Source organism: Leopardus geoffroyi, chromosome D1, assembly GCF_018350155.1.
Source record: "Leopardus geoffroyi isolate Oge1 chromosome D1, O.geoffroyi_Oge1_pat1.0, whole genome shotgun sequence".
NCBI lineage: Eukaryota > Metazoa > Chordata > Mammalia > Carnivora > Felidae > Leopardus > Leopardus geoffroyi.
In genome coordinates this window covers 5,340,590-5,358,222 of record NC_059329.1, presented here as the reverse complement: position 1 = coordinate 5,358,222, position 17,633 = coordinate 5,340,590, and the positions used below count along the sequence as shown (strand labels likewise).

The window sequence follows — 17,633 nt, the reverse complement described above, 5'->3', positions numbered from 1 at the left end:
ATACACGCTCCTTACTATTAGAATTCTTTGTAAATTCCCTAATGCCATTTCTACATATTTAAGCTTTTATTAAATCATTTTTTGAATCCATAATATTGTAAAGATTCTTTTAGACTAGAAATTTATTCCAGATTACCTGTTGTTAAGATCTGCTTTTTGACAGAAGATGATTTTCATTAGTTAACAGAGAGAGAATTGGTCAGTAGCATTATTTTTTAGTGGTAGTCTCAAAACAGAAACTTTTAAGAGCTTTGAAGTTTTAGCAATTAACATACTTTGTTGTTAAAAAATGAGCCATTAACAAGGAGTGCCTTTGTGATATTAGTTAGAAGGAAATTTCAATCTGTGCAGTTAAACAATATAGATGTATTTAGTAGAATGATTTGAATGTTATAGATGTGATTTGTAAAGTAACTATTCCCTTAGCATCACAGGTTAGATAACCAAAGATTGGCTGTTTCTTGAGATAAAGGTTTCTTATTCTTTTCTGCATATCAGAATGAAAAATCAAGTGCTCTTAGAAAATAGTATCAATCATCTTCTTAAATTAAAAAAAAGCTTATCTTTTAATTATGTTATTAATCTTTATTATAATGAGCAGTTCCATATGTGTTTAAAGCATAGCACTATGTTAATGATTTATCAGTGTCTGTATTTCTAGCACAAAATGCTGTGTTTTTCAACTGCTAAATTATATGCTGGTTATTCCCAAATGCACACATATTTAACTCAAGGAGATGAATTGTCTTAAATCAGTTTCTCCCTTTGAAAAACAATTCTTAAAGCATTTTTTTCTGCACAAAGGTAAATTTCAGATTCTCCTTCGAGGCCTTAGTAATAACACTCCTACAAATTCAGTCATATTTAAGTCTTTTATTAGCAGCGGATGTATTTAAATAATCACATACGTGGTTATCAATACCCTGTGAGAAGGTTACAGTGAAGCTGAACCATAGTGCCCTCCCCTCCCCACCCCCTGCAGTCTCTGATAACACTGCCAGTGGTACCCTTTGTAGGATTCCAGGGCATGCCCTCCTAATCATCTTTTTTAAGGTCCTATCCTTCCCCACCAAAACACCATAAACAAGATTACCAGCTCACTTTCTCCCCTAATTCTAAAGTATCAATTATTTAAAATGTTACCATTTTATTTTATAAAAGTCACCATATATCTTGTGTCTGAAATTATATGTTAACATACCGGCAATGAGAACCTTTTTTTTTTTTTTTTTTTTTTTTTTTGTCAAGTATTTTCTGTAAATTGAAATTTATCTATGAGTGGTACTTCTGTAATGTTCAGAGTAAACACAGTGAGACATTTTGCCCAAAGTGCTATTTGTCCAAGCATATTACTTGCGACTATGACATTTTGACACCATCAGTTGGAGGCTGAGTCCCCTTATAGAAGGAAAAATGCCACATATCTACAGAGATGATTTCTCCCTGCTTTTCCTACACGTGGGGGAAATAAGGAGAAATTGTGAAAAACTACAGAGGTTTTATGAGTTGATTGTATTCTGCCTAAGCATCTTGAGCTTTTAAAATTAGAAGTTAAAACATTAAGTGACATTTTCTTGTCAGGGAAATATTGGTTATTAACAAAATAATGAGACAAAAATGTGAAAATCAATTTAATTTATTTCCTTTTATTAGTGAAAGAAATATTTTTTGGATGAAACTTATAATGCATGCTAATACTGGAAGAAGAATAAAGTACTTGTTTTCTTCCCTGTTTCCTAACAATGTGAGTAACGATTTTAGTCTCCTGGCTATTAAAACAGTTAATTAACTTTTTAAAATAATTTTTAATATTTACTTATTTTTGAGAGAGAGACAAAGACAGAGCATGAACGGGAGAGGGGCAGAGAGGGAGTGAGACACAGAATCTGAAGCAGGCTCCAGGCCCTGAGCTGTCAGCACAGAGCCCCAGGCGGTGCTTGAACTCCTGAACCCGAGATAATGACCTGAGCCGGTCAAATGCTTAACCAACTGAGCCACCCAGGTGCCCCAATTAACTATTTTTAAAAGCTTAAAATCTCAACTACATGAATCCCAGAATGATACTTAAATGCAAACACGATTACACAGATAACTGGCTCTTTCTACAGAAGTCTTTCTTCTTTTTCCTACTATAGACCTATTTTAATTTGGAAATTCTGTCTTGCTCCAGCAGGACTATTTCAACACAAATTGGTATCTGATTTTCACAACTTGCTAGCTCCTAACTCCTCTTAATCATGGTTTCAGTCTGATTCGGACATTCGGGAATTAGTCCATCTATTTACTGAACTATAAAGGGGTCCTTGCCACATAAACACCACCATGGGCGCCATGAGGTATGGGAAGGGAACTTGCACGAGCGCCCCCTGTGGGCTAATTGCTCTTTTTCATTGTGCTCCTCTGGACTTGAGATTATTTGTAAAATGAAGGGCTCAAGTAATGAATCTGTGCTGCTCTCCCAACCCGAAGATTCCTTCTTCACGAAACCAGTTTTGGCTAACTGAGGTCTAACCCTATAAGCCTTCTATTTTTAGGCACCGTGGGAGAAATATTATCTTAAAATGCACTTGTTTATGTGCCTCAGCAGATGAATAATCAGTGAAGTATTAGGAGAACAACTGCATCTTTTGATGAGTGGGGACTCTGATGTTTCCCAGAGCTTTGCAGTATTTCACACATTTCAGGTAGATAGAGGAGATTGGGTAACAGGTATCCTAACCTCAGGATAGATCCAAAAGTTACTGTGTTTCTCAATAAATCCCTAGGGCGAACACTATTTTTTTTTTTCATAAATGTTCTCTAAAAAGTGAGGTCTAGTGTTACGCATCAAGGCTTTGGTCTGATTAAAGCATTTATTATTTCGTGTGTGTGCTGGTCTAGTAAGTACCTATAGGGTGCCAGGAGCCTGCGTAGGGCAGATTCTGCACCATTTCTCAGATTCTGCAGCATTGCTACTTTGGACTGGAAAATTCTCTGTTGTGGGGAGGCTGTCCTAGGCATCTCTAGCTCAACTGAATAGATGAAAAGAATGGAAGCAGCTCCCCATCCCAGTTGTGAAAATAAAAAAAATGTCTCAAGACATTGTCATATGTTCACTGAAGGGCACAAATGTTCCTAGTTGACAACCACTGGTTTAGTGCAAAATGACCTTCTTTAGTGAGGACATCCTGGGCAGATGGATGCCAATGTTTCTGAGTGGTTAAATTATTTAAATGATGTTAAATCTTGCTGAAAGGAATCTAAATTCATCATTGAGAGTTGAATGTATCTATTTTGTCTAACTGCTCGATGTTCCTGACATATTCTGAGTGAGGCAATCATTCCCTTCTTTACATAGGCAACACTTCTTGCTATCCTTCCCAATTTTTGGGAAATCTCAGTAAGTTGTCAAAAGAAATGCAGAAGATGGGCGCCTGAGTGGCTCAGTTGGTTAAGCATCTGACTTTGGCTCAGGTCATGATTTCATGAGTTCAAGCCCTGCATCAGGATTCAGTGCTGACAGTACAGAGCTTGCTTGGGATTCTTTTTCTCTTTCTCTCTCAAAATAAAAAATAAACTTAAAAAAAAAAAAAAGAAATGAAAAGAAAAGAGAGGCTGATGATTCAGTTTATAATTTCTCAATAGTATCTCCTTCTAAAATTAAATAATTCTCTGAGTTTTTTTCATTGTATGATAGACACAATGACAGCAAGTTTGTGCTATTTGTGTGGTTATTGATATTTTTGTGCATGTTTGGTGATATTTTGTGCATGATGTTTTGTGCCTTCTAAGAGATAATCGTTTGTTTAAATGACCATTTCTCCATCCACCCTGCCCAAGGATATCAGGGTTTTTATTGCTAGCATTTTTTACGTTATAATAATTCTAATTCTGATAATTTCATTTAAAAAACCCTCAGGTCTTTTGACAGGAGGCAGCAGTGGAACTATACAAGCCTTCTGTGTAGTGTGTGGTGGGTATAGAGTCTTTTTCTCAAACAAAACACACAGAGTAAAGAGGCTGTGAGATGTATCTTGCCTCCTGCATAAAAAGATCAATACAATGATCACAGGTCCAAACTGACAATCTTAGCATCTGAGGTGTTTTTTAGGCAAGCCTTCATTACACAAAGTAATTTAATATAAATAGGCCTCATAAAAGCAAACCCAAAGAAATATAATAATATTGCAAAATGCTTTTTAACTTTAGAGAAGGTGCTTTATAATTATCTTGTTTAAAAGGACTATTGCCATTCAGCAGTTTTCTTTCTCTTTTTCTTTTTCTTTCTTCTTCTTCTTCTTCTTCTTCTTCTTCTTCTTCTTCTTTCTTCTTCTTCTTTCTTCTTTCTTCTTCTTTCTTCTTCTTTACCTTTTTAAATCCAAATAGATAATCACTCATCAGAACCAGACCTATGGGGCACCTGGGTAGGGTAGTTCAGTTAGTTAAGCATCTGACTCTTGATTTGGTTCAGGTCATGATCTCATGGTCGGTGAGATGGAGCCCCATGTCAGACTCCATGCTGACAGCACAGAGCCTGCTTGGGATTCTCTCTCTTCATCTTCCTCTGCCCCTCCCCTACTTGTGTGAGCACCTTTCTCTGTCTCTCAAAAAAAAAGAAAAAAATAGGCATACATTTTTCAGACAGGTTTCTTAAAAAAAAAAAAAGTATGGGGCGCCTGGGTGGCTTAGTCAGTTAAGTGTCTGACTTTGGCTCAGGTCATGGTCTTGCCATCTGTGAGTTTGAGCCCCGAATTGGGCTCTGTGCTGACAACTCATAGCCTGGAACCTCCTTCAGATTCTGTCTCCTCCTGTCTCTGCCCTTCCCCACTCATGCTCTGTCTCTTTCTCTGTCTCTATCTCTCAGAAATGAACAAACGTTGACAATTTTTTTTTAAAGTACTATCTCTGCTTCCACTTAAAATGGAATAACAGACTGGATTCATACTTCTACCTTAAACAATTAAAAATCCGGAGGAAAAAGTACAATAGAACAGTTTTTATGACACTGGCCACTAGGCAATAGAAAACAGTGATCCCTGAGAGATAGGAAACAAATAAGATGAATCATAGGATTTCCCTGGTATGTTGCTTTGGGAACATCCAGACTGTGGTGCAAGGAGAAGCAAATCAGGAGGCATCGAACAAATTCCTGCAGTCAGAGAGGTGGAGCTCAATCTGGGGAGACCAAGGAAGCTGGAGGTCACAGACGGGGAACCAGTAAGGAGAGAGTTGCACAAAGACCACCAGCATTCTTCCAAGGAGCTCCCTATATGTTCTGCACAACATTCATTATTGTTTCTATGTGAGAAGATTCCCTTGGCTCAACAGGGAAAAACACCCGGAAGGACTAGAGGAAAAAGTTCCTGGCCCTCACAAAGGACCTGGAAAAAATTGCCTGTTCCCATCGGGAAGACCTGAGAACCTCATAAATCATGGCCACTGGGTACAGTACTCCGGGTGTTCTTGCCTCAGTAGTGGAGAATTAGTAGCCCTACATGAAATACTGCTCAAGACTTGCCTAACAAATCCTAAAAAGCAAGACTTGAAAAGACTGAATTGTTTCCAAGGAACTTGACTACATCCATAGACAGAACTCAAGAATATGTACAAGGATCTAAAAAATATCCCCACTCAACAAAGTCAAATTTGTGATACTGAACATTGAACCAAAAATTACTAGCTTGCAGCAAAGCTGAAAAATATTACCCATAATGATGAAAAAGACCAATCAAAACTGAAGTAGACTAATAGATGTTAGTATTAGCAGACAAGAGTTTTAAAATAGTTATTTTAACTAAATTCCATATGTTCAAAAGTTAATTTGATGCCTGGAAAAGAAAAATCCCAAATTGAACTTCTAGAGAGGAAAATCACAATGTCTGAGATTAAACATGCAGTGGATGGGGTTAGCAAAAGATTACACATTACAAAAGAAAAGATTAATAAATCTGAAGATGTTATAATAGAAGTTATCCAAAATAAACAGAAAAAGTAATTTAAATGATTAAATTATCTGTCTTCCATGGAAATACTTCAAGTATCCCCATATGCATATAATTGGAGTTTCTGGGATAGAAGGGTGGATAGAAAAAATATCTGAATAAGAAATAGCTGAAATTCTTCCTAATCTGAAGAAAACTAAAACTCACAGATCCAAGAAACTCAACAAATCCCAAACACAAGAAGCATGAAGAAAACATCAAGGGAAATCATAACTAAATTCTGCAGGGGGTGCCTGGGTGGCTTACTTGGTTATGCACCTGACTTTGGCTTAGGTCATGATCTCACAGTTCATGAGTTCGAGCCCCACATTGGGTGATCTTCAGCCCTGCTTCAGGTGAGCTTGGGCTCCACACTCTCTGTCCCTCTCTCTCTCCCTCTCATTCTGCACATTGTGGGATTCTCTCTCTCTGCCCCTCACTCACTTGTGCAGTCTCTGTCTCTCTCAAAAAAAAAAAAATAAGTTTATTAATTAAAAAATTATTTAAATAAATTTTGCAAAACTAGAAAAAGACAGAAAGAGATCTAGTATGTATGAAGGAGTTAATATAAGCATGACAGCAGTGTTCTCATAGGAAACAGTATACAGGAGGAGATGATGGAACAACATCACTAAAGCACTAAAAGGAAAGAAAAAGCTGTCAACCTAGAATTCCATACCCAATGAAAATATCTGGATAGGAAGACAAAATAAAAACCTTTTCAAACATACAAAAGCTGAAAGAATTAATCATCAGTGGAACTACAGTTAAAAACATGTTTGAAGAAATCTTTTAGGCAGAAGAAAATTGATAGAAAATGTAAGTCCAGATCTACCCAAAGGAATGAAGAGCACCTTCAATGGTAACATCATGACCCTTCCCTTGAGCTTGCGCTATCTATCTTGCCCCATCATGACTTGGAACATGGGAGTGCTCCCGACTCAGCTTCAGGTTTTCCAACAAGGAATATATGATGATGCATGAGGAGGAACACAATGATAAGACCTGTTCCTGACCAAACAGAGCTTCCTGACAATCTGGGCCACTCACCTGGGAACTGTTACTGAGAGACTAATAAAAGTCTATACTTTTTAGGATTTATGTATTTTAGAGTATTACTTATACTGCACATTGACCTCTACCTTAATTAAAACAATTATTTTTAAACCTGTAAAGTGCCCTTTACATTAAGATCTTTAATCTACTTGGAAATTTTTCAACATGAAGACACAGTTGATCTGTAGCATCCTAATGGAAATGCTGTCTTTTTTTCACTAATCTGAAATGCCAACTCTATTATATATCAATCACCTGTATATACATGGAAGTCTTCCTTGACTTCCTCTTTTGTTAGTCTGTTTATATATATACTGGTGTATGTTCACACTCATAGGGAAAATTTTTATTCTTTATAAATATAAAATTATTCTTTATAAATATATATAAATATAAAAAAAATAAAGAAAAATCTTTATTCTTTCACCAGTGTTGGATTTCAAAATAAATGTTAGAATCACTTTTTAAAAATTAGATGAAGAGGTTATTAAGAGATGCAGCTACATCACAGTGATTTCAGCCTGTCTTACCAATAGTTGATGTATGCAGGAGTCTCCAGTTTTATGACAAAGGTTAGTCTCAGAATGACTTTTTGTCCTCACAACTATAGGGACAGAAGGAGACATGGTAGTGAAGGAGTGACACTTTACTTACATAGTAGCTCCTAGGGGTCAGATTGCTTCCCTCTCTTCCACATTCCCCTGGGACTAAGGATCCCATTCTCCACTTGGTCAACATTAGCTTCACCTATTTTGGTGTAGACCATGTACATGCAACTTCATTGCGAAGTGATTCAGTAATCACACTGAAGTTTATACTGACTTCACACTGAGGACTCCTCCAAGGCATGGGACAGACTAACAGTTATCAGATTCACAGAGTGTAAAATATACAGCCCTTAATTTATTTTTCAGGGTTTTCAATAGATGCTTCTTGACTGGCACAAGGGTTAAATTCTCTATAACTCCATTTTGATACAATGTTGAAGAGTTTTGACACTCTTATTCAACTTATTCAACATTTATCACTTATTTTCAACTTATTCAACATTTATTACTTACCATTGAGGGCCTACTTTGCTCTAGGTATAATATTAAGTACTGAATATTCAGCAATAAGAAAAAAGATATGGATACTTCTCTCCTAGGACAACCCAACTTTTAAACAAAATAAACAGAAATATACATATTTAATTTATAATTGTGCTTAATTTTATGAAGGAAAAAATAGGGTTGTATGTGAGAGTAAATGGAGGACAAATAATAAGTTTTTTATGTGTTAGAAAATGTGTACAAATGAAAAGTGATCTGACCTGTAGTATAACCAGATTTCTGTAGCTAATTAAATACAATTTTTTCCTATAATTTATTATTTATTCCATAGTATTCATGTTCACTGCCACTATAATGGTCCAGATATCAGGCTCACAAAAATGACCAAGACCAACTTTCTGTCTTTGAGGAGATCCTAGTTCAGTGGTTTACATAATTAGCAGTAGTACCCCTCCTTAAAAGAATTGCATACCAAAAGAAAAACATAAATATATCCTTTTCATTTTTCTTTCTTTTTCTTTTAGATGAGGATAGGCATTCACTCAGGTTCTGTGCTCGCTGGAGTTGTTGGGGTAAGAATGCCACGATATTGCCTGTTTGGAAATAATGTCACTCTGGCAAGCAAATTCGAATCAGGAAGTCACCCTCGGCGCATCAACGTCAGCCCTACCACTTACCAGTAAGTGTTCTCTGGCCTCCACCTCCTCCTGTCGTTGACATTGCCTTGAGCTGATATCCTGTCATTTGTGAGACGCTGTATTTTTTGTGTTTGATCCTTTCATTCTCTGAGGTAATATGAATAGATGCACCCAGTCTGAAAGATAGCAACTGCGACACAAACGTTTATTTGCATCATGAGTAAGCATGAAGAGCCTGACTTGGCTGAGAGAAAACACAGGTTTGTCATTTTCCACAGCCATTGTCCTTCTGACAAGAGAACAAATGTTAAGTGGCTGCATCACACAAGAAGTCTTCACATTTCCAAAATGTTCCTCAGTATTTATAAAAGCCAAAGGAATGAGATAGAAAAGACATTTTGTCTACATTTATTCTTTGGAATAATTAAGATAAATAATAATTCTCTAAATATAAATATATACTGGGCACAGAGTAAAACTGCAAACTCTATTCTTAAAGGTCATATTTGTTAACTCGATACATACAGCTGACAGCTGAACGTATCTGTATTTTGTGCCTGGTAGATGTCCCCTCACCCACTAGATACTAAACTCCACAGGAACAGGGATGATCTCTGCTTCAGCTCATCATTATCTTCCCAGAACTTACAAAACATGTTTGGCACATAATCTCTGTATAAATATTTATTGAATTATTGAAAAATGCGTTGATAGGGTGGACTTCTCTGGAATAAGAAAACATGACTATCTCCTACATGTTAGACTTTGGCTTTACACTAGGCATCTGTGTGCAAACTAATTTAGTGCCATGATTTGGATAACTAAGAAATCGTATTGTAAAACTGTAGAGTGGAAATAGTGGCCATTGATTCTCCTTTATTTTATTATTTATTGTTTACTGAAGTATAATTAATATACTTCAGTTTCAAATGTGTAACATATTGCTTTGACAATTCTGTACATTCCTCAGTGTTCACATGATAAGTGTAGTCAACATAAGTCTTCATAAAATGTTTTTATAGTATTATTGACTATATTCCCTCTGCTGTAGTTTTCATCCCTGTGACTTATTTATTTCACATTGGAAGTTTTATCCTTCTTAATCCTCTTTATTTTACCCATTCCCCCACCCACCTTCCTTCTGGCAACTACCAGTTTGGTCTCTGTATTTAAACATCAGTTTGTTTGTCTCTTTTCTTTGTTTGTTTGCTTTTTAGATTCCACATACAAGTGAAATCCTACGGCATTTGTCCTTCCCTGTCTGACTTGTTTCATTTAGTGTCATACACTCTAGGTCCATTAATGTTATTGCAAATGGCAAAAGCACATTGTTTTTTAATGGCTGAATAATATTCCACTGTATATGTATACCACATACTTATCCATTCATCGCTTGATGGACACTTTAGGTTGCTTCCATATGTTAGCTGTTGTAAATAATGCTGCAGTAAACATAGGGGTGCATGTCTTTTTGAATTAGTCTTTTCTTTTTCTTTGGGTAAATACCCAGTAGTGGAATTACTGGATCATATGGTACTTCTGTTTTTAATATTTTTAGGAAACTCCACACTATCTTCGAGTGGCTGCACCGTTTTACATTCCCACCAGCAGTGCACAAGGGTTCCCTTTTCTCCACATCTTTTCCAACATGTGTTTTTTCTTGTCCTTTTGATACTAGCCATTCTAACTGGTGTGAAGTGATGTCTCATTATTTGTTTTGTTGTTGTTTGGGGGGGTGTTGGTTTTTGTTGTTGTTGTTGTTGTTGTTGTTGTTGTTGTCTTTTTCCTGATGATTAGTGATGTTGAGCATCTTTGCATGTATCTGTTGGCCATCTGCATGTCTATTCAGATCCTCTGCCCATTTTTAATCAGATTGTTATTTGATGTTGAGTTGTATAAGTTCTTTATCTATTTTGGATATTAACCCTTTATCAGATAGATCATTTGCAAATATTTTCTTCTATTCAGTAAGTTGCCTTTGCCTTTTTATTTTGCTTTAATTTTGCCACTTCATTGTTTCCTTTGCTGTACAAAAGCTTTTCATTTTGGTGTAGTCAAAGTTTATTTTCACTTTTGTTTTCCTTGCTTCAGGAGACATGCTTAGAGAAACATTGCTAAGGCTGATGTCAAAGAGATTACTGCCTATGTTTTCTTCTAGGAGTTTTATGGTTTCAGTTCTCATAAGTAGGCCTTTAATCCATTTTGAGATTACTTTTGTATTTGGTGTAAGAGATTGTCCAGTTTCATCCTTTTGCCTGTAGCTACCAGATTCCTCAAAAACATTTTTTGACAATACTGTCTTTTCCCCATTATATATTCTTGCTCCTCTATTGTAGATTAATCAACCATATATGAGTAGGCTTATTTCTGGGCTCTTTATCCTGTTCCATTGATCTGTGTGTCTCTTTTGATGCCAGTACATCCTGTTTTTATTGCTATTGGTCTGCAATATACCTTGAAACCTGAGACTGTGATACCTCTAGCTTTGTTCTCTCTCAAGATGGCGTTGGCTATTTGAGAACTTTTGTGGTTCTTGAAAAATTTTATTTGTTCTAGTTCTGTGATAAATGCTGTTGGTATTTAGAAAGAGATTGCATTTAATCTATATATTGCTTTGGGTAATATGGACATTTTACCAATACTAATTCTTCAAATCCATGAGCATGTTATGCTTTTACATTTGTTGTTTCATCTTCAATTTCTTTCATCAATGTTTTATAGTTTTCAGAGATTAGGTCTTTCACCTCCTTGATTAATTATTATATCCTTTTGGCGCAACTGTAAATTGGATTGTGTCCTTAAATTTTCTTTCTGCTACTTTTACATTTCGGTATAGAAATGCAACACATACTTTATATTGATTTTGTATCCTGCAACTTGACTGAATTCATTTATCAATTGTAATAGTTTTTTGGTGGTGCCTTTAGGGTTTTCTATATATAGTAACATGTCATCTATAAAGAGTGACAGTTTTACTGCTTCCTTAGCAATTTGGATGCTTTTCATTTCTTTTTCTTGTCTTATTATGATGGCTGGGACTTCCAGAACTCCACTGAATAAAAGTGGGAGGAGTGGAACCCTTATTTTGTTCCTGATGTTAGAGGAAAGTCTCCCAGTTTTTCACCATTGAATATGATGTTAGCTATGGATTTGCTGTGTACAGTCTTTATTATGTTGAGATACTTCACTGAGTTTTTATCAGAAAAGGATGTTGAAAGTATCAAATACTATATCTGCATATCTTTACACATGGTTTTTACCCTTTCTCTTGTTAATGTGACGTGTCACACTGCTTGACTTGCACATACTGAAACACCCTTACATCCCTAGAATAAAACCCTACTTGATCATGGTCACTGATTAATATATTGTTGAATTAGGCTTGCCAGTCTTTTGAGGATTTTTACAGCTATGTTCATCATATATGTTGGCCTGTAGTTGTTTGTTTGTTTTGAATTTTTGTTGTTGTTGTTAGGTTTTTGGTCTGGTTTTCGTATCACACTAATGCTGGCCTTGTATGATGGATTAGGAAGTTGGTTGATGACTAATTCAATTTCATTACTAGTAATTACTCAGTTCACATTTTCTATTTCTTCCTGATACAGTTTGGAAGGTTATATGTTTCTGTAATTTATCCATTTGACTAAATTGTCCACTATGTTGGCATATCATTTTTCATAATATGCTCTTATCCTTTGTATTTCTCTGGTGTCAGTTGCTATTTCTTCTCCTTCATTTATGATTTTATTTGAAACCTCTCTCATTTTTTCTTGATGAATTTGGCTAAAGTGTTATCAATTTTATTTTTTTAGAAAATTGACTCTTGGTCTCATTGATCTTTTCAATTATTCTTTTAGTCTCTATTTTGTTATTTTCTGCTCTGGTATTTATTATTTCTTTTCTTCTTCTAACCTTGGGTTTGTTTGTCCTTTCTTTTCTTCTTAGTTTCTTTAGGTGTAAGGTTAGGTTCTTTATTTGAAAATTTTCTTATTTCTTGAAGTAGGCCTGATTACTATAAAATTCCCTCTTACTGCTTTTGCTGTATGCCAAGGTGTTGGACTGTTGTGTTTTCATTTTCATTTGTCTCCAGGTGTTTGTTGATTTCTTCTTTGATTTCTTGGTTGACCCATTCATTGTTGAGTAGCATTTTGTTTCTCCTCCACAACATGTTGGTGTGCTTCTTCCAGATTTTTTTTCTTATAATTGATTTCTAGTATCATATTGTTGTGGTTGGAAAACATACTTGATATGAGCTCAATATTCTTAATATTTACTGAGACTTACTTTATGTCCTATCATCTGTTGTATCCTGGAGAGTCCATGTGCGCCTAAAAAGAATATGTATTCTGCTCTTGGGGGATGGAATGTTCTGTATATTTGTCAGCTTCATCTGATATAATGTGTGTCTCAAAGCCACTCTTGTTGATATTATATCTGGATGATCTATCCATTGATGTAAGTGGGGTGTTAAAGCCCTCTACTACTATTGTATTACCGTTAGTTTCTGCTTATATCTGTTAATATTTGCTTTATGTATTTTGGTGTTTCTATGTTGTGTGCATAGATATTTACAATTATTATATCCTCTTGATGTGTTGTTCCATTTATCATTATATAGTGCTTCATTATCTCTTGCTACAGTCTTTGTTTTAAAGCCTATTTTGATATGAGAATTGCTACACTGGCCCTTTGTGCAATTTCATTTGCATGGCATATGTTTTTTTATCTCTTCACCTTTAGTCTGTATGTGTTTACAGGTTTGAAGTGAGATAGTTGTAGGCTGCATATAGATGGGTCTCGTTTTTTTTTTTTTTTTATCCATTCAGTCATCCAGTATGTTTTGATTGGAATATTAAGACCATTTACATTTAAAGTAATGATTAGTAGGTATATACTTGTTTTCTGTTTTATAGTTCTTCCCTGTTTCTTCTTCTCTTGATCTTTTCCCTTGTGGTTTAATGGCTTTACTTAGTGTTATGCTTGACTTGCTATTTTTTAAAAAATTTTTTTAACGTTTATTTATTTTTGAAGGAGAGAGAGACAGAGTGTGAGTGAGGGAGGGGCAGAGAGAGAGGGAGACACAGAATCCAAAGCAGGCTCCAGGCTCCAAGCTGTCAGCACAGAGCCCGACATGGGGCTCAAACTCACAAACCGCGAGATCGTGACCTGAGCTGAAGTCGGAAGCTCAACTGACTGAGCCACCCAAGTGTCCCTAGACTTTCTATTTTTTTCTGTAACTATTATAGGTTTTTGATCTGTTGTTACCATTGTGTTCACATATAACTTCTTTTTTGAATGTTTTTTAATGTTTATTTTTGAGACAGAGAAAGAGACAAGGTGCAAGTGGGGGAGGGGCAGAGAGGGAGACCCAGAATCTAAGGCAGGCCCCAGGCTCTGAGCTGTCAGCACAAAACCTGACAGAAGGCTCAAATCCATGAACTATGAGATCATGACCTGAGCCAAAGTCAGATGTTTAACCAACTGAGCCACCCACACACTGCTGTGTTCATTGTAACTTCTTAAGTATATAGCAGTCTATATTAAGGTGATAGTTTCTTAAGTTCAAACACACTGTAAGCGCTAAATTTTTACTCACCCTGCATGTTTTATGTATATGATGTCACATTTTACATCTTTTTGTTTTGTGTATTTGACTAATTTTTGTAGATACAATTGATTTTTACCACTTTTGTGTTTTAACCTCCATACTGACTTTATTAACTGCTTAATCTATTTTTTACCATATGTTTGGTTTACATCTCAAAATTTTCCCTTTCATAATTTTCTTATTTCTAATTATATCCTTTCCTTTACACTTAAGGAATTCTCTTTAAGACTTTATATGAGGCTGGTTTAAAGGTGATGAATCCTTTCACTTTTGTTTGGGAAATTATCTTTCCTTCTGTTCTGAATGATAGCCTTGCTGGATCAAGTATTCTTAGTGTAGTTTTGTTTTGTTTTGTTTGTTTGTTTTCTTTTAGCACTTTGTATATATCATGGCACTCCCTTCTGGCCTGCAAAGTTTCTGCTGACAAGTCAGCTGATGGCTTTAGGGAATTTCACTTGTATGGAAACTTTTTTTTTTTTTATGTCATCTGTTAATATTTTCTCTTTATCATTACTTATTACTCTTTTAATCATTATTTGTCATTTTGTGGGCCTCCTGGGATCTTTCTGCTTCCTGGACCTGGATGTCTGTTTCCTTCGCCAGGTTCAGGAAGTTTTCAGCCATTATTTCTTCTAATAAGTTTTTTTTTTTCCTTCTTTATCTCTTCTCCTTCTGAAATCCCTATACCATGAATGTTATTACACTTGATGTTGTTGAGTTCCTTTAACCTTTTCTCATTTATTGTTATTTTTTTTCTTTTTGCTGTTCAGCTTGGATGCTTCCCATTACATTGTCTTCCAGATTGCTGATCCATTTTTCTGCATCCTCTCATCTGCTACTGATTCTCTATAGTGTATTTTTTATTTTATTAATTGAATTCCTTATCTCTGAGAGGTTATTTTTTCTATTTTCTTCTTGTTGAAATTCTCACTTATTTCATCCACTCTTTTCCAAAATCTACTGAATATCTTTATGACCATTGCTTTGAATTCTTTATCAGGCATATTGCTTATCTCTGTTTCATCTAGTTTATTTTAATGATAGTATCTTGTTCTTTGATTTGGTACCTATTCCTTCTTCTCATTTCGCACGACTCTTTGTGTTTGTTTCTATGTATTATGTCAGCCGTGTCTCCTGGTCTTTAAAGTAGCAGCCTTGTGTAGAAGAGGGCATGTGGTGTCCTATAGTAATGTCCCCCTGGTCACCAGAACCATTTGCTCCCGGAATGTCCCCTCTGTGGGCTGCATGCACGTCCCATTTTGGCTGAGCCATGATTGTCTGTATCCAGGCCTGTTGAAATGACTAGGTTTGCTTGCTGTTGGTGTACTATTGGGTGGTGAATGTGGGGGGGGTGGTTAGTTTCCTCAATGTTGAGAGACCCGAGGCCGCTGTGGGCTCATTAGTGGGCAGGGTTAAAAGTCCAGCTGACTGTCTGCAGCTGGGATTTGTGCCAGAACTGCAGGTACATCAAAGGGCAGGGCTTTCTCCCTGCAAGTCTCAGAGACTGTTATTGGTGAATGGGGCCAGTGGTCTACAGTTAGCATCTCTGCCACAGCTATTGGAACACCGAATGGCAGGGCTTACTCCCCCAGCAGACAGCTAAGAGGCCAGGATGCTGGAACTGAGGGCACTGGGGTGTGTGGTTATCTTATCCCTTCCCCAGGGCAGGAGTCACTTTGGAGTGGTACTTGTCCCTGCTGGAGCTGCTTACAGGGTGTTGCAATGCAGGAGCTGCTTTGGAGTGATGTCTGCTAAGTTGAGTGGGTTGGATCAGTGTAGCTGGAAAGGAATGTGAAAGCTGGGTGCATAGGGCTAGCAAGGTAGATGGAGAGTGTTATCATTGGCTCCTGCAAGTTTCCAGCTACCTAGGCTGGGGGAGGAGAAGAAAAATGATGCCCACCAGCACTCTTCTTCCTCAAGAAATCTCTTGAAGATCTCTGCCCCTCCAGAACACATTCCAAGATTAGTAAATAAATCCCTTCACATATATCCAAGCTCTTTTAAACTGTTGCTTCTGTGGTGTTTCTCAGGGTTGAGTTACCACGCTGAGTTTCCTACTGCCCTCTATGCTTGTGACATACCTTCCATTTATAGTTAGTCTCACTGGAAGTTTGGTTCCCAACTGTAGCTCCACCGCTCCTACCCTTTTCATTCCTCTCTGGGATTAGTTGTGCAGGGTCTGCTCTGCCAGTCTTCAGGCTGTTTCCAGAGTCAGTTGTGCAGATGTAGCCATTGTCTTAGCATGTCCTTGGGCTGAAGGGAGCTCAGGGTCCTCTTACTTTGCTATCTTCTCTCAATTTCCCTTGGGTTTTAAATTGTATCTAAAACAAACACCCTGAGACAGAAAATGTGAATATATAGATAATAATAAACAAAATGGTGATATTTTGAACCTTTTGATATATCTGTAGAGAGAGAGGTTAGTCTTTTAGATGAAAGATATATATGCAGATTTCTGAGGTGATGAGAAAGGGAACTGAAATTTCAAATATAAACTCAAAAGAAAGTTGCATAAGAACTACCTGTCATTTAAAGGGTATTTATATAAGGGTTTTGCCTCTTTTAAATTTCTTCCATTTTTTTTTCTAACACAATTCTGGGCATAATATTACAGAAGATTTGACAGTTTCCATCTTAAAATTTTTCTATTTTAAAAAATGACATGTAAAGAATGGATTAACTGTTTGAGGAGTTTGTGCCCTGAGCTGAGACAGGATAGATCTAACTGGCTTTGTTTACACATAAGCGGTAAGGAAACCTTGCAAGCCACACAGGATCTGTGCCTTTGGGTGCTGTTTCTATCATAATCTTTTTCACATTGAGTTTGTGATGATCCTCGGTCGTCAATAAGGTCTTCAGGCTTGAATCATTTCAACCAAAACATTTTATTCTGTTACTGTCTACCTCCATCCCCCCACCAAAGAAAACAAGTGGAGCCATGGTCAGACACATTGAGCTGCCACATGGATAGATTCTAAAAGGTATTTTTTCTGATTGGGCCCAAATCCTGTCATTCCTACTAATACTTTATGCAAATATTTTTACTTTTATTCTATTTTACAAAAAAAAACCCCTTTCCTTCCTCTTTCCCCGCGTTTCCTCCTCCTTCCCTTCTTTCAACAAACATTTGTTGAGAACCTCCTACATTCCAAGCAGTATGATAGGCACTAACATTATAAGGATAAACAGCATAAAAACCATCTCTACCCTCAGGGACAAGATCAGAGACTAGATGATAAATGTACCTGAACAAAACAAATTAATTTAAACAGACTAGTGCTGAGGTGAAGAAACCCCAATTACAGTATTGGAGCAAGAG

The 17,633-nt window shown here is 36.5% G+C and overlaps 1 protein-coding gene across 1 annotated transcript in view; it reads left to right on the top strand.

Moving 5' to 3' along the window:
• The window catches only part of GUCY1A2 (guanylate cyclase 1 soluble subunit alpha 2), a 338,126-nt gene that overhangs the window by 271,362 nt on the left and 49,131 nt on the right, over positions 1 to 17,633 (top strand). Inside the window, exon 7 of the mRNA XM_045482650.1 lies at positions 8,593 to 8,747. Coding sequence (XP_045338606.1) covers positions 8,593 to 8,747 — 155 coding nt within the window. The remainder of the gene's footprint in view (positions 1 to 8,592; positions 8,748 to 17,633) is intronic.